The following is a 24,268-nucleotide window of genomic DNA, read 5'->3' on the forward strand; positions in this document are numbered from 1 at the left end:
AAAAAAGTAAGCTAAGGAAAAAGTTGTTTCCAAAAAAAGAAAAGAGAATCAAATGCTGTATTTGAGACTGAATGTGAACAAATTGGGAGAACACAACTTTATGGTGAACAGTCATGCTGTCAAAATAAAATAAAATACAACAACGGCAACAAAACAACCCTGCAAAAGCATACCATACAAAGAAAGAAACTAGTACCACAACTGGAAAACAGATGCAGGAGGGGATAACTGTCCTGATGAACAGCACCTACACAGTGACTAAGATGAATACAAGGCACCCTGATGATCTGCCAGCACCTTCCCTCTCTCAAGAGTTGGAAAGACTGTGATTCCAGGCAATACAAAACCTACCTGGAAGCTCAGGGAATCATGCTTTGTTGTTTGCTTTTTTCAGTCAACGTCATATCTTTTCTCCATCTTGCAAGTGACTTCCACACCTGCAGGTCCTGCACCTGGCTGAGTGCCTAGCCCATATGTTGTTTTGTGTGAAACTCTGCCTTCAAGTCACAGGTAGAGGACTTTGCCACTTCATCCGTCTTACTTATTTTCCTCAGTGCTGAGCAATGACATAATGCAGTTTTCTAGAACCCAGAAAAATCATTACACTGATTTTAATGCTAGCTTCCTTTGAACCAAACACAACCATGCCATTGCAACGTAACTACTTAGAAAATTCATACCATATGCTCGGTGAAAATGCTGTTGTCTTGTCTTGCTATGAACAGGCCAAAGGCACCAACCCTAGTTTGTCAGACCTGTGTAACATCTGTGAGAGCTGGCTCTGTGACCTGGAACTTTATACCGAGCTTCTGCAGTGTGTTTTATTGCGGGATAATGGCAAAGACCTGGAAAACAGGGACCTCAAACCATCTGACGGTCAGCTATTCATTATTGAAAAAGTACAGCTTGAATGTTGGGAAAAGACTGTTTTTATAAAGGAAGAATCAGCTCAGGAAAGTTACAAACAACACAAAGCAAGTAGTTAAGCAAGAGAAAGGAACGAAAGAAAATGTGAAGTTCAGGCTTCCTTGCTGAAGACCTTTGAGTTTGTCTACCGTGATGATTACCCACAAACCACAGTCATGCTCTGACCACACGGCATCAGCTCAGCAGGGCTGTATACACAACATCAGCTTGGGATCAAGTGGTGAGTCCTGGCTGCTTTGCATACATTGTGATAATGACCAAAAAAGTGTGAGAATAATCTGCAGGGATAACAGCTGTGAGAACGACTCATTAGCATGGGGTGTTTTCTTAACGACTTTCAGTGGTAAAGTTGTGTTTTACATTTTAAAACTGGCGTGATTTATCAGTGTTAATACTGCAATCACAGCAGTCTCCAATTCTTTAAGTGGATGCACGTACAGATGTAGGTATGTGGATATACGTGTGTACACATATCTACAGTGGTTTGCTTTCATCTTAATTCTGAGCCCCTACAGGTTTAAGCCTCCTCAGTGTCACTCAGTAGATGCAGCCTGACAGCCATGAAGCAAGGCTGAAGACACATCTCCTTTAATTAACATCTTTAGCAAACAGAACCTAAGCTTGTTCAAGTGTTAGGTCTTAATATTTTATTTTGAGCAATGCATCTGCATTGTTTTGCTATTCTGTAGCTGGTAGTATCTTCAGATGGAGTAAAACCCTTGTGAGGTATTCAGCTCCAATAAAGGCTGAAGGTGATCCTGCTGCATTACCAAGCTCTAGCTCTCCATGCTTCCTTTTGCTCAGGGGAGTCATTCCTCAATTCTTTCCTTCACATACGTCGATATGATCAGCGTGGGATCTGTCTGGGAAGGGATATTAAGAAAAAAAAGTCAGAAAAGACGAGACACGTGAGAGCCCCACAGCGCCGCGCACGGCCGCCCAGGGAGCGCCGCTGAGGTAATGCCGCCGTCATCTCCCATCACTCCCCGCCGAGCTGCGATTGGCGGAGCTCTCCCTTCGGGCCCGCCCCTGATGCTCGCGGATTGGACAGCGCTCCGGCTCGCAGATCGCGATTGGCTGATGGCGCCCTTATAAAGCCCCCCCGGGTGGCGCGTGCTCCCTTTCGTCCCCGGCGTGACAAGGTGCTGCGTCCTTCAGCTGAAGCTAAGGCCGTTCTCCCCCGGCGACTGGCACCGCGCCCCCACCATGGCCTCCGTCTCCGAGCTCGCGTGCATCTACTCCGCCCTCATTCTCCACGACGACGAAGTCACCGTAACGGTGAGTGCGCGGCCCGAGGGCCTCCGCCACAAGATGGCGGCGGGACCGCGGCATGGCCGGCGGTGCGGGGGGGCAGGACCGGCCCTCAGCGCCGTTCTCTGTGTGGCAGGAGGATAAGATTAACGCCCTCATCAAGGCGGCGGGAGTGAACGTGGAGCCGTTCTGGCCGGGCCTCTTCGCTAAGGTACGTGGCAGCGAGGGGAGAAGGTTGCGGCTGCTACGGCGCCGTGCTGCGAGCGCGCGCGCCCCGTGCTAACCAGGTCTCGCCGGTGCTCGTCCTCCCCAGGCTCTGGCCAACATCGACATCGGAAGCCTCATCTGCAACGTAGGAGCCGGTGGCGGAGCTCCGGCTGCGGCTGCTCCTGCGGGTGGTGCCGCGCCGGCGGGCGGTGGTGCTGCGCCCGGTAAGTGCGCTGAGCGCCGGAGCTGAGAACGGAGGGACGATCGCCTCCTGCTGGCTGTGCCGTTTGTGAGACGAGCCAAGGTTGCCGTTGGCCTTCTTGGCCACCTGGGCACGCTGCTGGCTCGTGGTCAGCCAGCTGGCTGCTAACACCCCCAGATCCTCTTTCTCTGTGCATTGGTCGCACTCTGAATCAGTGTACAGCACTGCTGTTGTCTCAGGTGTGAGGATGTGACTGATGTTGACAAAGTGAGCCTGCCCTGTGGAACTTTTGAGGTTTCATAGAGTTGTGAAGGTGCAGTGCCAGTTCCCTGGTAGACTGCTCTCACTGGGCTGTGAAATGGGACTTGGTAGGGTTGCTCAGGTGCTGTTCCTTGATGTTACAGTCTTTGAATGTGAAGTCTTTGATAGCATGACTTCATGAACTGATGGAAATGGGAAGTTTCTGATGATCTTTTTCTTTTCCAGCCGAGGAGAAGAAAGAAGAAGAAAAGAAAGAAGAATCAGAGGAATCTGATGATGACATGGGCTTTGGTCTTTTTGACTAAATAGTTTTGTAACTGCCTGTAATAAAGAACATTTAACTGTATTTTTGTCTCTTAACGCTTCTGAAGAATGGCTGTATTACCTCCAGTGACAAAACTGGCTGTCAGTGTGTGGTCACATGGGTTTTACAGCTTGTCCCCATCCTCAGCACTGACAGGTATGAGTAACATTGCTCCTACTTTCATTCAGAATGTGGACAAAGGTGAAAATGTTATCACAGTGAGAATGGGACATGGTTGGGTTTAGCAAAAGTGCTGCTGCTTGGTTATACTGCAATGAGGCTGCAGCATCTTGGTGAAGCTTGGAACAGCCACAGCCTCAGTCTGTGCTCTGCAGCAGCATGGCTTCCGGCAGGCAATTCACAGAACGTGGTTGCTTAACCCGGTAGGAGAAGCAGTGGCTATGTTTGAGAGGACAGCAGCTGAGCTCTGGGCTTGGGGAAAGGCAGAAAGCTTTTGCTGAATGCCCTTGTTGAGCTGGGAGGGAGTAGCTGTAATTTAAAAAACAAAGGGAAAGTCTTACAGTGCTCTGGGCTTTTGACCTGCAGCCAACCCAACCCCGGACATTACACAGAATGGCCAGGGTTGGAAGGAACCTCAAGGATCACAAAGCTCCAACCCTCCTGCCACATGGTGGCAGGGCCACCAACCTCCCCATTTAATACTAGCCCAGGCTGCCCAGGGCCCCATCCAACCTGGCCTTGAGCACCTCCAGGAATGGGGCATCCACAGCCTCTCTGGGCAGCCTGTTCCAGCACCTCACCACTCTCATAGTAAAGAACTTCCCCCTGACATCCAACCTGAATCTACCCTAAATTGAGACACATGGGGTGTGTAGTCCTTGCTTTTCCAGGAAAAAAAAATCAAGGAACGTTGCTGAAAACATGCTGCTTTGAAGGGTGGCTGTGGAAAATGGTGCAAGTTACATAGGGTAGTAATACTTTAAACATGACTAACTTCTGAACAGAGTACCTGAGCCAATGTAAGGGCTGTATTCACATGCATGTAACTGCAAAACTTTCATTTAATATTCCAGTAAAATACTGAAAGGAGTAGAAGAGGGAATTTTGGTCCATGTCCGAAGCAGTGGTAGAAATGCTCTGCACTGCCCTGCCTCTGCAGAGCTGGAGCCCATTGGGAGTTTTGGAAGGCACCTCAGTGGCAGCAGTCTGTGCACCCCCACTGCTGCTGAGAGCTTCCATGATAACCCCTGCAAACCACGTGGCTGCCACCATCCAAGCAAAACTTTAAAATTATTTCAGGCATGTAAGAACTAGCAGAGATATCCAATGTCTTGTGCAGCTGGTAACAGTACCTGCACTCTATAATTAAGAGGAAACTGCTTTCTGAAGATGACTTATCTTGGATTTCTTCTTGGATGCTCACTGCTGCTCCTCAAGTGAATTCTTGACAGTAACAGGTAAAGCAGGACTCACCATGTCTTCTGCAGTGTGTGTACACAAAAATACAGCCAGAATTTCACTGGTAACACCTTTTTAATAGGTCAAAGTAACTGTACAGTTCATTATATTCTTCCTGAGAATAATTTATATCCCTCAACAGCAAAAAGGGAGTGTGGTTTTTATTTTAACAGAACAGATGGCATAATTGGAAAACCAAGGAAAATCTAATTACACTGCTCTACTGTAACTCCTCCCAGGCAAGACAGACAAAAGGATGGGTTAGTTAACTACAGGGGGTTTGAAATATTCAACATGGCTTTAATCTGTCTTTATAAATTATATAAAAACGGGGGACATGAATGGTTACAGGACTCCTCTTAAGTGCAGCTCTGAGTTGCTCTGGTACAAAGCAGCATTTTCGCTTCCAAGGAAAACAACATTGCTACAAAAGAACTGGCACGTTATTCTGGTGAAAAAGAATAGAGTTTTCCGTTGTGTCCTACAGCTAGTTCCAACCAAAGGCATCACACATTCACATGAAAGTAAAAGGCAGGAAGATGAAGAGGGCTTTAGTTTGTCTCGAAATGACTGACGTCTTGAAAATATAGCTTTTTATTTCCTTTCTCTGTAAATTGTGATTAGCATATTGCGACGTAAGTGTTCTAATAAAAAAAATTCCAGTCTAGATAGTTCATATACTGTGGGCAAGAATTCTCAGCCCTGAGGTTTCCCAGAATTCTTCACAATATCTCGCTCCGCTCTGCTGCTCCAACAGTTCCGGCTCCAAAACTCCACCCCAGCTCTGGGCTGAGCACGGCCGATGCGATGGAACGAACCGCGCTGCTCCAAAGCCGTCATTTCCCAAGGACTTCTGTACAAACTTCATCTGGTGATAATGCCGCTTTCTGAATCCCAGGCCAGCTTGGCTTTGTGAGAAAAAAAACGTGGTTAACCTTTTGTAATGGGAGAGAACCAACAGCTGTCAGTCAGGGCTGCTGAAGCAAGAGGCGCTGGAAAGCCAGGACCACACTGGGTTAATCCTCACTGCTGGTGGAAGGTGAACTAATCCTTTCGCAAGCAGAATTCTATAACAGACAGATGAAATTCTTCCCTTGGTGCTTAGTGTGGCCTCGACTGGCTGATCATTTTCAGTCTGGCTTGATCGATGACATCCAGTAAGTTCTTGGCATCCACTGCCAGAGCGTGAGCGGCTGTCAGCATTTGCTTCTTGTACTCCTGCTGCAGGCTGGTCATGACATACTGCTGGGCCAGCTTCATCTTGTTAATGAGCTCAGCCAGGTCAGAGTTCAGCAGTTTCTGGGCCATCTCAATCTGGAACAACAAGAGCGGGTCAGCCACACAGGTTGGTAGCACTGTCTGCCCTCCCCAAGGAAGAACATCACCTCCATGAAACCTGAACAACCTGAGAGTTTGCCTTCAAGCTGGAGTCAGCACATGGGGCTGCTGACACTTCGTACTCAGACACCAAAAGCTGCCTTGGTAGCTACAGAGCCTCCTGTCGCCAACCATACCACATCACCAAGTTTTAACTCAAGTTTAACTGTTAACATCTTGTGCTGGGTTTCCAGGTTCCTATTACCATCACCTTTACTGCCATCACTATTATTAGAATTAAAGCAGGTACAGGTTATTAATAGAGCAATACAGCTGAAGGTAGTATGATTCTCTAAGACAGCACTTAATAATTCTCTGGCCTTCTCATTATTACATTCATTCAAGACTTTGGAGGAAAACAGGTTTATTCCCAACTCTTGAGAACTACTCTGAAAGATCCCAGTCATTTCTCATTCCAAATGAGGTTACTACAAGTTATTTTCTCATTCAGCTGCACCACAACATGCTCAATTACCCACGCATTTAATGACTTTGTGTGCAAGATGTATTTCATGGAAAACTGGAGTTGTACTAACACCCAGATGGTCTCCCTACATTACAACACTGTGTTCGTGTAAGTACTACTGACAGTTTTTATTTAAAATTCTGATATGTACACATTGTATGCTCCCTCATCCAGTCTGAGCATCTTGACTTGAGGCAACAAAAACCTACATCCACAGAATCACAGAATTGTAGGGGTTGGAAGGGACCTCTAGAGATCATTGAGACCAACCCCCCTGCCAAAGCAGGATCCACACAGCAATTAGATTCTAACGACATTAAATTAATCAGGAATTATAATCCAAGAGTTCACAGTGCTTACTGAATACAAATATATGTGTGCAAAGAAGAGAGAGCCTGAACACATCCACCTGGCTGAGGCCAGCTCAAACTGCAGAGGATGAGTGGGGCTCTGCCTACCTCTCTGTGGGTGCTTGCAGGAAGCACTGGCAGCGACTCATCCACCGTTGCTAGCAAGGTTCTCAGTGCCAAGCCAACCTCCTAAGGAGAAAAATGAATAAGTAAGGAAATTACAGACACAGGACAACCCAACAGGACATCTCGGCTTTGTTTCAGTCGCCCCTCTCGCATACACTGATGACATACATCAGACCATGTAAGCATTCTGAACTAATAAAAACTTGGGATGAATGGAGTTAAAGCAACGTTGCTGAGTGACTTTGAATCACACAATCACGAAGGCTGGAAAAGACTACTAAGATCATCTAGTCCAAACATTGACCCATCACCACCATGTTCACTGTGTCCCTCAGTGCCACATCTCCACGTTTCTTGAACACCTCTAGGGATGGTGACTCCACCACCTCCCTGGGCAGCCTGTTCCAATGTATTACCACTCTTTCTGAGAAGGCATTTTTCCTAATACTCAACCCGAACCTCTCCTGGCACAACTTAACTCTTACTTCTTGTCCTATCCCCGTGACCTAGAAGAGGCTGATCTTCATCTCACCACAGCCTCCTGTCAGGCAGTTGTAGGGAGCAATAATGTCTTCCCCAAATCTCCTCTTCTCCAGACTAAACAATCCCAGTTCCCTCAGCCGCTCCCCCTAGGACTTGTGCTCCAGATCCCTCACAGCTTCGCTGCCGTTCTCTGGACACACTCCAGGGCCTCAATGTCCTTCAGGTAGTGAGGGAACCCACCCACAATTCCTTATTTCACAGCATCAAAACAGAATGCCAAAGGGTGGGTTATAAAAGTTCCTTTTATAAGCAAAATGCAGCAAAGTTGCACAACTCCCTGTTAACAAGAACTTTGTTGTTCATGAGAAAAATGAAACCATGTTCAAAATGGCATCCTTACCTTTACCATGGGCACATACTCCTCTGGCGGAGCTGGCTGTATTTTACTGGACATCTCTATGACAGCTTTCACCAGCCCGGTTACATTCTCATAGACTTTGTCATTGGAGCGGTCCAGGTTGGCCGTAGGAGGAGGGCTGATTTCCTGCGGCTTGATCTGGAACCAGAGACAGATTGTTGAGCCTCCTGTGCCCAGCAGATGGGGCTCAGCAACCTCCCAGCCTGCAGAGATCACCAGGACCAGCCACCCCAAGCCCGCTAAGCACATTTGCTCATGGGTCTGAAGGAAGTTTCCTTCAGGCTTCCTGACAGCCTGATTTCTGAATGACTCTGAAGAGTCTACCAAAAATTCTCTGAAGAGCTCCCAGTGCAACTCCCATAACAAAGAAAAGTTGAGAAAGGAGTATGGAATACTTGTCGTATCGAAGTGGTTCACTACTGATGGACAAATTCCTTGCAAGACAACTGGGTGTCATTTCCCTTTTTCCAGGAAGTTGCTTTCTCCACTACCACTGCATGTCATGCCCAAGCAATCACTTGGGGGAGAGGAGGATTAAGAAATTGCCCATTTCCTTCTTATTGGTCACACAGTGGCCCTACAGATCCGGGCTGGGCTCACAGCATCGCAGCCCCACAGATGCAGTAACCACTGGTTCCCACAATTGGTCCCTGCTACAGAGACACTTCACTGGAAGCAGTCGAGACTCTACAAGATGAAACCATAAAGTACTTGGATGAGACTCTGTCTAAGGAAAGAGTGCAGGATTTGGTGCTTAGTTTCCCATTTTTTGCATTTCACTGATTGGTTACTGACAAATGTTACAGAGATTCAGTCTGTCACACTGATTGGAAAATACCTTAGGAGAAGGAACATTGCAATTGCTGCAATCAGCAGGGAAGGGCCGTGATTCTAATTGGTTTCAGCAATCAGGAAGTTAGGAGAGTATCTCGCAAAGTCGCATGCAAAGACATTTTGGAATAGGGCGCGTACACACGCTCACGCACTGCTTACCCTCCATGGCTATTGTTGAGCAGAATGTGGGGGAAGGTTAAAGAAATTTACCAAAAGAAGGGAAAAAAGAAAAACAATATTAATAAAACTCAGCAGGAAAAAAACAACCACAAAACAACAAACCAAAACATGTGTAGCAATAAGAGACCAGTTAAAAAGCCTGCAACAAAAATGCATCCTCAACGGCATCCACAGTCATTCGGGTTAGCTCATGGTCCATTTGTAACAGAAGCACCATGTGCTGACAACTGCTGTGCACCCGCGTAGAAGTGGAAGTGTTTGCCATGCACCCATGCTAACGTTTTACTGAACACATGGGGAAGAGATCATGCAAAGCTTGACAGGAGCAAGCCAGTCTGGCAAGGAGCAAAGGGGTGAGTGGAGCAAAGGGCCTCTGCAACAGTGGGGAAGGTGTCCTGTGAAACTCTGCTCCCTATACAACATTAGGGATCTGTCACAATAGGAAATATGAAGTCGTGTAACTGTGCAGCCCTTGCAGTTGATGACCAGCCACACCCATGGTTAAGAGCTACTAAGAACCCACACTAGATGCATTCTATTCAACCTAATAAATTCCTATGGCCAGTCCCCAAAATTTCAGAGTATGGACATCTGCAGTTCTTAATAATCAATGTCCACCTGTTCTTACACCTAACATCAACGTTACTGCAAGCTTTCATTTCAGGGTTTTCTTTGTGTGGGCTGGCTGCCTTGGCCTCAGAAGGTAACACTGCACTACCTTCTTCTTGGTGCCCTGAGGGCATTTTTCTCCCAGAAAAGAGAGAATGAAGTCTGAAATGAACCCCAGAAGCATCTTCAGTTAGTCTGCAGACACTAACAAAACTACAACCTATTAAGAATTAATGAGCTGTTTTGTTGACAGGGCATAAGACCATCCAATTTCAGAAAATTCTTGACAGAAAAGCAGGACAAAATCAGAACTTCTTTTCCACTTCCCAAGAAATTATTTAGTACATAAATCTTGCTCACACTGATGACTTTGGTTGCTCAGGTTTGTTTGTTGTCAAAAGGATGTATCTCAGAAAACATCTTCATGTTATAATACCAGTAGTTAGAATGGAAATTTTTTAGAGTAGCCACATTCAGTAACACATCTGTTGCTGCTTTTTCATATTATCTGAGGCTTGGCAGCTTGAAATGCACTGGCACTGGTTTGCAATAAATAATCCTACTTGAACTTGCCAGTGCTGATTCTTAACTACTCAGATGATCTCCGAAAAAAGAGAGCACGACTGAGACAGGCAGTGGCTGAAGGACTGATCTGTGCTGAACACACAGCTGTGATGGCAAGTTGTGAACTTCATGGCCAGATGACCTGGACACTGTCTGTATTTTCTTAAATCACCTAAACTAAGTGTCACCTACCACTGTATCTGTTCCTACCATGATGTGGAATCCAGTTCTTTGTTACAGGCAACAGAACTGCTATATGTATGTATCAGCTGCGCTTCTGTTAAGAGTACTACTGGCAGAGAAACCCCAACCACTACTATATCTACCTGCTAAAAACAGCTAATGACAGAAACAGCTTCTGTGATTCCACTCAGGAGGCCCTGAGGTCACTCATATTTCTATCTCCTGAAGATGAGAACAGTAAAAGAATCCCAAAGGCAGGGAACAAAACCTGGGTGCATCACTTTAAAAGTGACTGGCACAATAAGGACAAGTTCCATTGACACCAGCTGTAACAGCAGACACAGCTTCACAGCACCCTGCAACCTCTCTAATAGAGAACTCGCTGAAGATTAATTTCTGAATTTATTGCCTATTTACTGGAGATGAGACAACAAATCAGAAAGCCTGTTAGGGTCAGAAAGTGTTTTTCCTCTGTTCTTGCTCCCTACAAGCCAGTTAGGGCTTTAGGAGTCTAGGTGCTGCAATAGCAGTTTTCTGAGTATGGGGATCTTGAGTGTTCTCTGTGCTCCTTACTCTGAGCAGAACTATGTGAGAGACATCATATGCTCCTCAAACTACAATAAGCTTGCCTGAGAAAGTTCTGGGTGAGAACATGCTGAATCAGTCACGGAGGACACGGGCAGAGCAGTCAATTTCCCAATTCCCACCGCATGTCTGTACCACAACGTTTACTTGGGAAGTTCAGTCACTTCTGCTTTCTGTGGTCTCTATTTGAGCTGAACTATCTCTACAGGGTAATGTTTTATTTCCTGAAATGTGTTTTGTGTCACTGAGCACCGTACCTTCACACCTTCATTGTAGCTGTCCACAGGGCTGTTCAGGCTCGCGAGGCTGCCCAAGTGGGGGGCTCCAGGGCGAGGGGGCTTCTTTGGTGGAGCTGCATGATCTGGTTAACAAAACAAGTGGCATGTTAGAGCACCAATATATCACATGTACACAAATCACTGCGGTCTGTCAACATTACAAAGGCTATGCCTGCTTTACTGTAATGGTAGAGGAGATGTGTCGTACAGAAAAACCACTAAAGCACGAGCTATGCTTTAATTGTTTCTACTCAGGAAAAGCAGAGACAAAAAGGTGCTATGAACTCATCCATCAATAAGTTTTAGCAAGATAATTTGAAAATCTCTTAGTGAGATTACTGCTCAGTCCTACTAACTCAGTACGCCCAGCCTAGACCTAGAGGAGCTTTGTACCACTCTGCACCACAGTGAATGCCCCACATGCTGCCAGAGTTCAAGGAGTGTTTGGACAATGCTCTCAGACACATGATCCGATTTTTGGGTGGTCCTGTGTGGTGCCAGGAGTTGGATTTGATGATCTTTATCGGTCCCTTCCAACTTGGGATATCCTATGATGCTTCCTGGCTGAAATCCCAGCTGTGACTCACTTAGACACCTGAGGTTTCAGTCTCAATCTGTGTTTTGCATGTCAGAACTCCATGCACAATGGAGTCCTACAAAGTGATTCAGCCTCGTCTAGACAGTTCCTGACTGTTGAAACACTTCCTTGGATTTGCTGACTAATCTCTGGGGATTGCATGGGGAATTTCAGTACCATAACACCTTTGTGCAGTTATCCATAACCGAAACTACCCCCCCTTGTTTGGAAATCCTGGCATTTGCTCACTATTAGTGCTCAAAGACGTGTAACCAAGGATTCAAGATCACATTATATGAACTTCGTGCTTACCTGGTTTACCCACAGGCTGATATATGTGCTGGTTACCAGCCTGGAAGATAAAATATATATTCATAGCAGTTACTACAGTGCTCACAATTTTGCTAACAAATTCTTACCCACTGAAAAATGGCAGATCTCAGCACATTTCTCAACAGTTAAAAATACTTCCCTATTCACCATCACTACCTATGAATCCTAACTGCAGTTATATACAGTTATTATACAGTATTAATTATACAGTAAGGAAAATATTTTCACTTCTTTTGTATTGCCCATGACAGCTCATGACAGTGCACGTAACACTTTATCCTTCACTGTTACTCAAACACGCTGGCACATTCATAGCAGTTTTTCTTCTTTATTCAGAGATCAAACTGCAGAAGTCACAGTGCTGATGAAGGAACTGGAGAGCAGCAATTAGAAGTCTAAGGTATTTCTGCACGGCTGAATAGCATCAATAATGGTAACAAGCTTCTGAGCTGTGAAGCTCTTAGTCATGGTCAATTTGCTTATTCATCTGGAAATGCTTAATGCTAGATTCAAATGACTTTCTTTGGTAATTACATTTATACCACCTTCACGCCAAGAAAAATGAAAATCTAGTCACGACCAAACGAATACCTTATGCAAAATTTGTCATGTCACAAAAATAAAGTTACAACAGTCACATTTCATCATGCATGTGTATCTGTATAATGGAGTTTCCATTAGAAAGCAAAGCACTGAAGGCAGTTAGAATTTCCTATGCATCATGGCAAGACGTCTCAAAAAGGCAATTTTTAAATAAAGACAATTTTCTGCAAAGTCAAAGTACTTCCTTCCACCAGGACCTAAAGAAGCCGCTTCTTCAACACATTAAAGATGATTTTCCAAAAATTTAACAGTTCACTGTTAACGGTATGAGAACACAGCAACTGTTTTGGCTTGACTTAGCTCTGGAGAATACTGTCACAATCACTGTCTGAGAGCGTTAAGTAATTCACTTTACTTTCTGACCTTTTAAGCACGTCTTTTTGAACCTTATTCTATTTTCAGTTACTCAAACTGGAATATCAGTAGGACATTCTCTATCCCTGGCTCACCTCTTCAGTAACAAACCCAAAGGATATTCACAATTGTAGTTCAGCATTTATTCAAAGTCTCAGCTGGACTTTTTTAGAAATTAATGTTCCTCTTTCAAAACTACAGAAGATTTGACAAGGCTGCTGTGATTAGGTTTACCTAGCACTTTATGAAGCTGTTTTCAGCTGCTCAAAACTTTGTCAATTTGTAACTGCGTGAACTGCAAGTCCCAACTCTAACTCCATGTCAAGCTCAGTTCTATCTATATAGAAAACTGTAGCAAGAGGCAAAACTTCCAGCATGTGGGCTCACAGAAGAACGTACTGCACAGGGAGAGTTCTGGAGAAAGACACTAAGGAATTCTTACAAGTTTGGTAGCAGGATACTCAAAGCTCCAAGTCCTGACACTCTTCTGCTGTTCTCACGTCTCTCTGGCCACCATCTCACACACTGCCCTACCACCATTAACCTTGCACGTGTTGCTAACATAGCTATTCAAAACCTGAGAACCCTAGGGAGAAGAGATGGGGCGAGAGGAAGGAGGCTTAGTTCCACTGAAAAAAAAAAATGTTTACATCCAGAATGAAAGACTGTTGAAAGAATGCAAGCAAAGTTATACACTGCTTTTTATTTCTCATCTCTCAATGCAGAACTGAGATTGACTCACAGGTTTACTTCTTAGGCTGCCCCATGTGGAGTCATGAGTTGGACTTGATCCTTGTAAATCCCTTCCAACTCAGGATATTCTAAGCAATGGCATTTCCAACTGCAAATAAACTCAACAGTTACATTTCAAATGCATTAAGAATTAAAAAAATCAAACGCAAATTCTGTAACTGAATTAAGAGTCTCTCCTGCAACTCATTCTATCAACAGTCTTCTTGTTCAAGTGGGGTGAGTCCTACCTCATCTGGGAATACAGGACATCCCCTAGAAGCAGTCTGGGATGCAGGTTTTTACTCTAATCCCAGGCAAAGAAAACTTGGAGCTCGCTGCCTCCTACATCAAACCTCTGACATGACCTCAAGTTATTCTTGCAGCACTCACCTGAGTAGCACAAAAAGCAGTAACACTTCACTCATTCTTATAGTAAGATGTAATAGTAGTAAAGACCTAGCGGTAACTGACAGTCTGCTCCAGATTCATGGAAAAAATCTTAGCAGCTTCCAAACATGAGTAACCAACTCCCAGAGACTGTATTGCAGCGTGTGATTCGTGACTTTACTTTGCAAATGCAAGAAGAGTCCCTAAACTCTCCAGTAGTGAAAAAATACTGAAGTCAAGCAGAATTACAGCCCAGATGAACAAGGAAAGCGAATTTAAGACATCAACTTCCAAGAAAAGCTTTGAAGGTCATCCCTGGAGACCGTCACTGGATGAAGCACTGATTTTCTGCCCTTAACGGTTCCCCAGCCTGACCCCCTTTTCTATTGGTATGATTCAGAGTTTCCAATGGCAATTAAACAATTGGAGAGATGTTTTTATTCAAACAGGCAGCAGTTATGGCAGTAAGAATGAGTGCTGCAGCTGTTGTCTGACAACAAAGGAATGGCTGTGGGGGTTATTCCATTTGTTTCACTGCGGATCATTTACCCTAAACAGAGTTCTGAGTAACACAACAGTAACATTTACATTCTTTGTAAGAGAACCCTTCAGATATTTAAGCAACTGCAGAAGTTATTTTAACCCCGCTTCCTGTTGACAGAAGTTTCAAAAAGCATTTTTAAATAAAAGGCCGAACCATACATTACAGGCACATTCAAAAATAATTGCAACATATTTGCAGAAACACTGCAGTATTGTTTCAACGGGGAAAGAAAAAAAAAAGCAAACCCCAAATCCATCCAAGTGCTGCATGACATAAGTCTGCCACTGTTCTGCTGTTCCCACAGAAGCTGAGCTCCTTGAAAAGTTGCAGAGCCATGTAATGACAGTGGAAACATTTAGCAAAAACTTTAAATCATCTCCTGTAATAAAAGACAGCACGCTCTACCATGATGCTGGAAATGGGGCAAGGAGATGAAAGGATCCAAACGATACTCACTGGGCCCTGGAGACCTCCATCCTCCCGTTCGATGCTGCCTCTGGAGAGCCGTACATCAGGTTTCTGAAACACAAATCATAGGATCTTAGAATGGCTTAGGTTGGAGGGGATGTTAGGGATCACTGAGCTCCAAGCCCCTGCCATAGGCTAGTTGCCACCCACCAGGTCAGGTTGCCCAGCACCCCATCCAACCTGGCCTTCAACACCTCCAAGGATGGGGCACCCACAGCTTCTCTGGGCACAATTTCACCCCGTTCTCTGCTTACAGATTCACACAACCTAGGCACAAAACATCTCAAAGACAAGGCTATTGAAAGATGAACACTGCCAAGCACAAACGTTGCTGCATTCGGTGTGTTTTTGGAACAACAGCTCCTCAAAGCTCCCAGCAGACTCCCAGACTGCTCGGCCATCCATTCTCAGCACACGAGTGAAAAATGCTATTTATAAATATTGCCAGTACCATTTCCCTAACACAACACTGGAAAACTTGGCATCTTCTATTTTATCAAAGGCAACAAAAGTTGTTTTTTAAACAACTGTTCTCCTCCCAGCAGCAAAATTTCAACCACAGGATGAGAAATGCTGTGAGTTAATTCCTGCTTCCTGCTCGGAAGGCTTCTATGTACTTGGCTCCCTCTGGAAGACCGCATAGGGGGCCCAGTGACAGAGTTCTGCACACACTGCATGGCTAGAGAAAGCTAATGTAGATGCCCAGACGCACAACTATCCTGATAAAAGTGACAAGTAAATGAGTTTGTGTTCTATTTGCTTTAAGTGACAGAGAGAAATTTGGGGCTTGATTGTTTTAAAATGGAAAACTAAGACCACTCCAACTTTTTCTTGGAGACACCACCCATCTATCTCACTTCCCACCAATACCAGGTGTATTGTATTTATTCTTCAAGGACAGTAATTGTTATGTAGGAAGAAAAAGGAAGAGCTGATGCGAAATAAAGGTTCGTGCTGACCTGAAGACACAAGCCGAACAAAATGAGGGTGCTTTTCTAGCACAGAAAAGCAAACTTAATGTACTGTCCTATGGAACTACACAAGGAGTTCATGTTCTTCAGGTTGAATATTAAGAAAAATTTCTTTGCAGAAGAGTGGCAATGCATTGGCACAGGCTGGGCAGGGAGGTGTGGAGTCACCATTGCTCGAGGAGTTGAAGAAACGTGGAGATGTGGCACTGAGGGCCACGGTTAGTGGGCTGGGGTGGGTTGATGGCTGACTAGATGATCCTAGTAGTCTTTTCCAACCTGAATGATTCTGTGATTCAGGCAACAGGCAGCACACACTTCTATATCAGTGTAAATACAGCCTCTGACATATATCTGAATGTATACATGCATAAAACGTATGCACACACAGAGAACAAGATGTTTAGAGAAATGCAGATAAATATTGACTGTAACTAAGCTCGCTCCACAAATATGTGCTTCCAGGGTCAGTTTTGGGGGACAAATGTATTTGTTTCTCGTTGAAAGCAACTCAAGATCCCCTTCCTTCCCTCTTTCTAAAAACACTACAGAATAATTCCAATTCACATACCCTGCTAAGTGATCCTAAAGAAACAGCAGGGTAGGCAGATCAATAACACTAATACTGTTGCCTTTACAAACAGTCAGATAGCTCTAGCAGTCTGTATGAAGGGCTTATTCTGCACATTTTCATTCAGTCTTCTGCAGACAAAGCATGGCACAGTCAGACTCACTGCCTGAAAGAACTTGGAGATTAAAAATAGACAAACCAAAGCAGACAAGGAAACATTTAACCCCTCCTTAAGCAGGAAGAACTGATGCAGACAAAAGCAAGCAATTTGCTCAATGCTTCTCTGAGAATTTGTGACAAATTCCACAGTGAAGCCTACCTGGACAAATCTCTAGTTTATTTTCTTTATTGTCATGATAATTTTTTTTCTTACTGAAGTCTCATTTGATATGGGTACGTCAGACAATTCCACAGATATCAAGTGAGTTGTGACACTCATAGTAGGTTTTAGTTGAAGTAAATAGCTATTCTTACTTAATTTCTATTACACTGATATTCACAATTTGTCTTTATTTCACTTCAATTTCTAGCCAGGAATTGTCCAAAGTCTTTGGAAATAGCTGAAAATTAATTCGCCCTAGGGGTCATTCATGATGCTTGCACTTTGAGCAATTAACTCCCCCAAAAATACACCCAAACCAGATTAGCCCAACAAAATTCTATTGGACTGCCCTTATACAAACAAAGCCATGGAGAGCACTGATGTTGTCTGGGTATTTCCAAAAATGTGATTTGAAAATGAAGAAACCCAGTGCCCTTGGGTGCAGGAGCAGTTTGTACAGCTCCACAACCCACCTGCATCCCAGTGATCTGCACATCCACATTGCAGGAGTAAAGACAGAATCTTTAGTGCTACCACTCCCAACTTCTCTTAACACTTCTCTCCCTCTGTCCATCAAAACCCCAACACAAGGAAGAAGAGAAATACTCAACACATGTCTGTGACCAATGACTAACAAGAGGCCCAAATGTCTTTCTAACATTAATTAGTTAACGATTTTCCAATTTATTCATTTGCTAAACTATTTTACACCAAAGGAGGTATCTCAGATCAAACACTCATATTTTTAAACTGGGTAGGAAGGGATCTTAAGCACTACCTGGTTACAACTTAATAGCAACTCTTCCTCTTCTAAGTGGATTGATTTTTAATTGAATAATATACCTTTTGCAGTCAGGATAGGAGTTATTAATTTAATGTTCGTTCCTGACACTAGCACTACACTGCAGAGTGTGGGTGAATTCTTAGTACCAAGCTTCCTCAGTTCAATGCCACATTTCAGGGAAGAACTGTATTTCATTAAATTCTTGCAGAAAATCAAAGCCCTGGAAAAGTAAATGGACTCTTTATTTTTTGTTCTTTTCCTATTAAGTACTCTGCTATCTGAAATCTTTGGAAGCATCAAGAGTACTTTTCAGATGGGATGCATACATTCACAAACTGGAACACAATCTAGATTTCCAGTATTTCTGGTCTCTCACTAATGAAAGAACATGTATGTCTTGGCATTCTGAGGAGATGCCAAACTGTAACGTCTCGGTGGGAATTTCTCAGGCTAAAAATTAAAATCTTATTTTAGCAACAGTTCACATCAATTAGATTTGAGCTGCAGTTCTCAGTGTCAAAACAAGACAAATACTAAACCACAGCTATGTGGGAATTTCAGAAAAAAACAAAACCAAACACGATAAGGAAACTATGTAAGTTATTTCTTGTGAACATCCCAGGAAAGAGCTATAAATTCCCAAGCACAACACTACTCTATTTGCTGAGGAGTTACTCAAAGGCATGAGCACATACATCTTTATTATATATAATGGGAAGCAATGCCAGATACCATCAGTACAACCACAACAGAAAGGTTTGAGCTGAAAACTAAATTCAAATAGAGAAGCAGTTGATCAAGGCATCCTAAAAGAGGAAAAGCACTCTGCAAAATACTCAGAGACAGCTACAGTGCAAGAAGCTACAGCAACAAAATCATCAACTTCACTGTACTGCTGAACTGAAGAGGTCATCCTGAACAGTTTTTGTCCCACAACCCCTGATAAGCAAATTAACAGCCATCAGTTACACAGGCTCTTGTGCACCACCACCACCACCTGTGCTTTCCTAGCTATGGTTAGGGATGATTCTCCTCTTGGGTCAAATTCCATATTAAAATAAAGAAGATATACTTTCCTAGAGGCAAATAACAATAGAAGAATCAGCCAGTTCCAGATATCTGCCAAAACTTAAAAATCAAAGCATTCTGAAAGGGCTTTTTAAAAATTATTTTAGCTCAATGAATGCATCGATTTGCTTTTAAATTACTTCTACATGTGAGAAATCAGGCAAATTACCACGTACACAGCATGTCCCAGCAGAGTAATTCAATGTTTCAGTCCTGATTTGCTGTGTGCACACATAGCGTATGCTTTACATTAAGCACAAGCACTACAGGATGCACGCCAGACTGTGGAGTAATAGGCCAAACATTTCAGTTCCAGTGAGCTGTGAAGGTCAGCAGTGAAGAGTCCATTTGCAATTGTAGAGCACTACATTTGGGGATGGAGGTTGCTCATTTGGCTTCTACATGCTTTGCACTACATGAGTGTAAAGCTTCAATCAAACTTTGTCAGTTTTACTTTTTGGAGTGGAAATACTCACTGTGATTGCAAAATGACTCAAGAGAAAGTGCAGAACGAGAGCTCTGTGTGTTTCTTGTACGAATGAGGTAATCAACCAAACACCATAGGATATAAAAGATGATGAAAATCTTGTGGATTGCAGCACCTGGAGAATTGTAGCAGCAAGATACCTTACACAAGATATATTATTGGAGAAAACTGTTGGAGGGGGTCCAGAGGAGGGCCACTAAGATGATCAGAAGGCTGGAGCACCTCCCTTATGAAGACAGGCTGGGGGAGCTGGGCTTGTTCAGCCTGGAGAAGAGAAGGCTGTGGGGTGATCTCATTGCAGCCTTCCAGTATTTAAAAGGGGATTGCAAACAGGAGGGGAATCAACTGTTTACTTGGGCAGGTAGCGACAGGACAAGGGGAAATGGTTTTAAGCTCAAGGAAGGGGAAGGAAGGTTGAGATTAGATGTCAGGAGGAAGTTCTTTACTATGAGAGTGGTGAGGTGCTGGAACAGGCTGCCCAGAGAGGTTGTGGGATGCCCCATCCCTGGAGGTGTTCAAGGCCAGGTTGGATGGGGCCCTGGGCAGCCTGGTCTAGTATTAGATGGGGAGGTTGGTGGCCCTGCCTGTGGCAGAGGGGTTGGAGCTTCATGATCCTTGAGGTCCCTTCCAACACTGGCCATTCTATCATCTTATGTGACTGCACTGCAGTAGTTTCACCTCTCCACCTATATATACCTCAGAGAGACAGCAACTTCTAAGTTCACCTGCATGAAGTGGGAAGTGCAGCGACGCTTTTCTTCACTTCAGCTACATCAAAAATAATTCAGAGATTTCCACCCTGTTTCCAGGAGGCACTGATATACAAAGCAATTTTACCAACATGGCATGGAAGGCTGCAGCTTTAACCACTGCCATGAAGCTACCCGACTCATGTCAGTGGCTCCTCTGTATCAGGGGATGGGAGTTAATTCCGAAATAATTCCCCCTTGAAACAAATCCCCCAACTCCCCTACTCTCTTCTCACTTCCCATCAGATAAATTTGGTTCAACTTTAAATTTAAAACTTTCTTTTCAGTTTTTACACAACAGATTTATTTTCACTCATGAGCTTCCTATGAAAAGAGATCTGTTTATTTCCCTTTATACAGCAGAATTTTAGAACTGTGGATTCTATTTAATGCTGCAGCTTGCAAACAACATCTCCATCTCCTTTCACATACTATTTAAATGTTCACAAAGGACTGTTTTCAGACAAACCACCACAAGATATCATCCTCTCTGAAGACTGTGCATTTCCATTTCAATGCCACTGCCTTTTCATTCTTCATCTCAGGTGTCTCTTCTAGCAAACACAGCATCAGTGCTGTTCATCTTTGTCCTAACATGTTATGAGTTGTAGTTATTCTTTGCAAACACAGCGATAAATTTTGAATCATGAGCAATCACTAGCAAAAATTGTGCCAAAAGAAATCCCAGTAAGGATTTTCCTTCTCATTACACAGCATCTCACATTAAATGATTTGCAGTCACTGCTCTGTGAGTCCAAGTCTCAATAGTAGAAACAGGATTTAAGATAAACTGTAGGAGTCTGAGGACTGTGTAAATAGAGTTGCTTTTGAAAGCAGCCAGCTTTAAACTAAGAACACTAGGCTGTAGAGTTACATAAATTAAAAATTTAAATCTGGCACTTCTCTCTCTATTGCTCTCTATGCCTAAAAGGAAAAATGTTCTTCTGAAACCTAAAGCAGGGACAGGAGAACCACACCAGCCAAACAATGTCATCAAAACCTTAAGGTTAGTCTTCCCACAGAACGCTCTCTAAAAGCATGAGGGACAGAACACTCACTGGTAAAATAAGTTGTCTCTATTCCTTCAAACTTTGAGAGGTTTTAGTGAAGTCCCTCTCTAGTCAGAAGAAATATCAGCTCTTTACTAGAGACCATGGGGTAAGCAATGCGAATATGTACAACATATACAATACTTCTAGACTGGACTCTCATGTTTGGAATCTCATGTATAATCTCTGGATGTTCTTCAGAAGGGCAAGGCCTACAGGACTGCTTCCTCACAACGACTCTTCTACTGTCTTGATCTCTTCAGCACAAAACCTAGAAAACCACGTTCCTTTTTCAAGAAATAGCCATGTTTAAACGTTTAAAAGTTTCCCAGGCGATGTACCATGCTATGGTTCAAATATAGCCTGTGACTATCAACTTCTGACACAGTGTATAAGTCTGTAATGCATTAAATTATAACCCCCATGCCTCTATATTGAAAATGTTAGTGTGAAAAAAACAAGAATTTAAGTCTCCAGTGAATTCTAATTCTCCATTTTGGCCACTTAGCTTCACGCTTACTCCCTTTCAAACTTGTTCTTTTTCCCTTTCCAACTCTTTAACCTTTACATCGGGTTTACAACCAAAACCAGCTCTGAAAAAGCTACAGAGCTGCCGAGCTCACAAGCTCATGAGCGCCTTCTATTTCCTTTAAATAGGAGGTGGTAGTAGTGATGGTGTCTGTTCAGCAGTACACTATTTCAGGGCAAAAGAAAATCAACAAGCAGCAATCCGGGAGATGTTAAACATCTTGATGGTCCTGGGGCTGAAGCAAAGCAGAACACTGAGTGCTACAAGTAATTATCACCTATTCTGCAGAAAAGGTGAAAGCTCCCACACAACCCACTGCCACGACCTGAAGTTGCCATGTCTTATTCTCAAGAGGAAGCACTCCTGCGGCAATACATTAATCCCTCAAAAAATTCTTGACAATCTTGTATATTTTAATCCACATTTGTGAAAGTCACAAACAATTGGTGCCATTCAGGACTGGAAAAGCTAATGCCTTAATTAGGCAAGGAGTTTTTCCTTTTCTCTCCCTTGTAACACATTTGACAAAGCAATCTGGGTACAGTTGGTTCTCTATCATCATCAAATGGTAAGCAACAAATTTCCAAGAGTGTTGACAGAGAAAGAAGCCAAAAGCAAGCTTCACTGCCTTTTAATCAAAAGTGACATACTACCTCTGTCACAGATCTTAGCTAGAACGCGCAATGGGCATGGAGGCATCTACCAGCAGCTCCCATCTGCTAATAGAGATTTATCCTACCCTTGGTTGCTCATCAAGTGTTTGGATGAGCATATCTAATGAACATCCTAAGAGACTAAGGTAATTCAATTGCCAAAGAATTAGGTCTCAGTAACACTGTTTACATTTAAGATCTGCTCTCCGTTCCTTCCCACTGGCGTCCTGTAGAATAAAGCATAGATTCTCACTTTCGAGGGACTCAATGTACTGGCTTCAACATCCCTAAAATATGGCTTTAAATTTAGTGAGACAACCATAACCAGCAAATATTGGTCTCCAAAATAAAAATAAGTCACCTGAGCAATTACTCAAACTTAGCTCTCACAACAAACTTACCACACTTGCATTAATAGAAACATGCCTTCTGACAACATACAACAAGAAAAGCTTTCAAATCAAAATATTCCTTGAAATATACTTGAAATCAAACGTGTGACTGATGCATGTCACAACCCATACCACACCACTGCCATTCACCTATCCAGCTCATGGAGGCTCATGGACTCATAGGCTCCTCAGCATGAACCTGTACAGGAAAAATATCAGCTGTTTGAGTTTGGTTCTTTTCAGTGGTGCCCAGTGTCAAGACAAGAGACAATGCAGACAAAATGGAAGGTTCTGTCTAAACATCAGGAACCACTCCCACATTGTGTAGTGAACTGAGCACTGGCAAAGCGAGGTTGTGGAGCCTGCTCCTTGGAGATCTTCAACAGTCACCTGGACGTGGCCTTGGACACTCTGTAGGTGTCCCTACTCAAGCAGGGATTGGACCACATGGATCCAGAGGTCCCTGTCAACTTCACCTATTCTGTGCTCCTGTGGTATCCGTATCTGTAGCATAGGACACACTTACTAGCTGAACACTTAAAGAAAAATCAGAATGAATGAATGAATAAACAAACAGTAACCACAAAACAAAGCATTACCAGGAATCGTTCCTCTTTTTCAAGCCAGCGTTGATCTTCTTCCATCTCTTGTTGCTGTCGTATTAATCTCTCCTCCATGAGATGTGTGGGTAGAACCTGCCCCATTCCTCGTACATCCAAAGTGCCTGAATCCTACAAAACAATTTGTAGGATTACAATCCTACAAATCTTACAGCAACTGGCGATTTGTAAACATTAGAACAATTTGAACACATGCAAAGTGGTCACCTGCTTCTGCCAATAATTATGTCATGCTTGAATAAAGTAAACTAAGTTGTTTCAATTGCCCCTCTAGAATAAACAGGAATGCTGAACTACCTGGAATGACAACACTCAACTAAACTATACAGAGCGTGAAAAACAGCATGGCTGCAAGCAGTAATGGCAGAATATATGATCAAATCAACCAAGAGTAGCTTGAGGCAAACTGAAGATGTGGACACCTATCTGCTCTCCTGTATTTATGGTGTAAGTCTTAGTTCTCATTTAAGCACTCATCTCATGTAAGTTCTCATATGAGGTTCAAAGACTAGAGCTCTGTTTAGAGAGCAAATGGATTTAGACAGAATCTTTGTGGAACGATAAAATGGAATGAAAAAAAAAGGAAAATATTGGAGGAGAACAACAACAAAAAAATACTGCAAAGTTAGAGGGGGGAAATAATTCCATGTTCCTTGTGGCTATATGCAGGATCTGGTTAAAGAACTGAATTCAGTCATGACTCCCATCCCACTTCAGGAAGGCAATTTAAAAAACACTACTGAAACACACTTGTTTTTCCTATAGTATTCTCCATATATACCTAAGGAATTTTGAAAAAGTGTATTTACTATATACAAAGTGCAACAACAGCTGTATCAGTTCACCATACCTCCATGTTTGGCTGCCACACTGATACTTCCTGAGGTCGATGGTTCCAGGAATCTGTTTGATCCAAGAGAGAAGCTTGCCCAGGATAAATGCTGCCTGCCATGGCTGGTATCCCATGAGAACCAGAGTAGCCAGATACCTTTAGGGATAAAGGAAAGAAAATTACAGTAGTAGGATTTACGCTCCCCCATACTTAATAATCTTT

The 24,268-nt window shown here is 43.4% G+C and overlaps 2 protein-coding genes across 2 annotated transcripts in view; one reads left to right on the forward strand and one right to left on the reverse strand.

Moving 5' to 3' along the window:
* Nucleotides 1-2,029: 2,029 nt before the first annotated feature.
* On the forward strand, nt 2,030-3,194 carry RPLP1 (ribosomal protein lateral stalk subunit P1). Its single transcript, XM_003205306.4, has 4 exons — nt 2,030-2,205; nt 2,315-2,389; nt 2,492-2,609; nt 3,074-3,194. The coding sequence occupies exons 1-4, from the start codon at nt 2,134-2,136 to the stop codon at nt 3,151-3,153; spliced, it is 345 nt and encodes a 114-aa protein (XP_003205354.1). The 5' UTR covers nt 2,030-2,133; the 3' UTR covers nt 3,154-3,194.
* A 1,433-nt stretch (nt 3,195-4,627) lies between these two features.
* Nucleotides 4,628-24,268, reverse strand: part of LOC100539811 (focal adhesion kinase 1) — a 19,947-nt gene continuing 306 nt past the window's right edge. Inside the window, exons 2-10 of the mRNA XM_019614258.2 lie at nt 24,065-24,255; nt 23,194-23,325; nt 15,011-15,073; nt 11,914-11,953; nt 11,004-11,107; nt 8,785-8,793; nt 7,774-7,929; nt 6,873-6,953; nt 4,628-5,885 (exon numbers count right to left, since the gene is read on the reverse strand). Coding sequence (XP_019469803.2) covers nt 5,673-5,885; nt 6,873-6,953; nt 7,774-7,929; nt 8,785-8,793; nt 11,004-11,107; nt 11,914-11,953; nt 15,011-15,073; nt 23,194-23,325; nt 24,065-24,255 — 989 coding nt within the window. The 3' untranslated portion in view covers nt 4,628-5,672. The remainder of the gene's footprint in view (nt 5,886-6,872; nt 6,954-7,773; nt 7,930-8,784; nt 8,794-11,003; nt 11,108-11,913; nt 11,954-15,010; nt 15,074-23,193; nt 23,326-24,064; nt 24,256-24,268) is intronic.

Source organism: Meleagris gallopavo, chromosome 3 (assembly GCF_000146605.3).
Source record: "Meleagris gallopavo isolate NT-WF06-2002-E0010 breed Aviagen turkey brand Nicholas breeding stock chromosome 3, Turkey_5.1, whole genome shotgun sequence".
NCBI classification, from domain to species: Eukaryota; Metazoa; Chordata; class Aves; order Galliformes; family Phasianidae; genus Meleagris; species Meleagris gallopavo.

Coding starts and splice junctions, on each gene's coding strand:
- RPLP1 (XM_003205306.4), top strand. CDS start 2,134: ATGGCCTCCGTCTCCGAGCTCGCGTGCATCTACTCCGCCCTCATTCTC. Junction 2,390..2,491: donor GGCCGGGCCTCTTCGCTAAG/GTACGTGGCAGC, acceptor CGTCCTCCCCAG/GCTCTGGCCAACATCGACAT. Junction 2,610..3,073: donor GGGCGGTGGTGCTGCGCCCG/GTAAGTGCGCTG, acceptor TTTCTTTTCCAG/CCGAGGAGAAGAAAGAAGAA.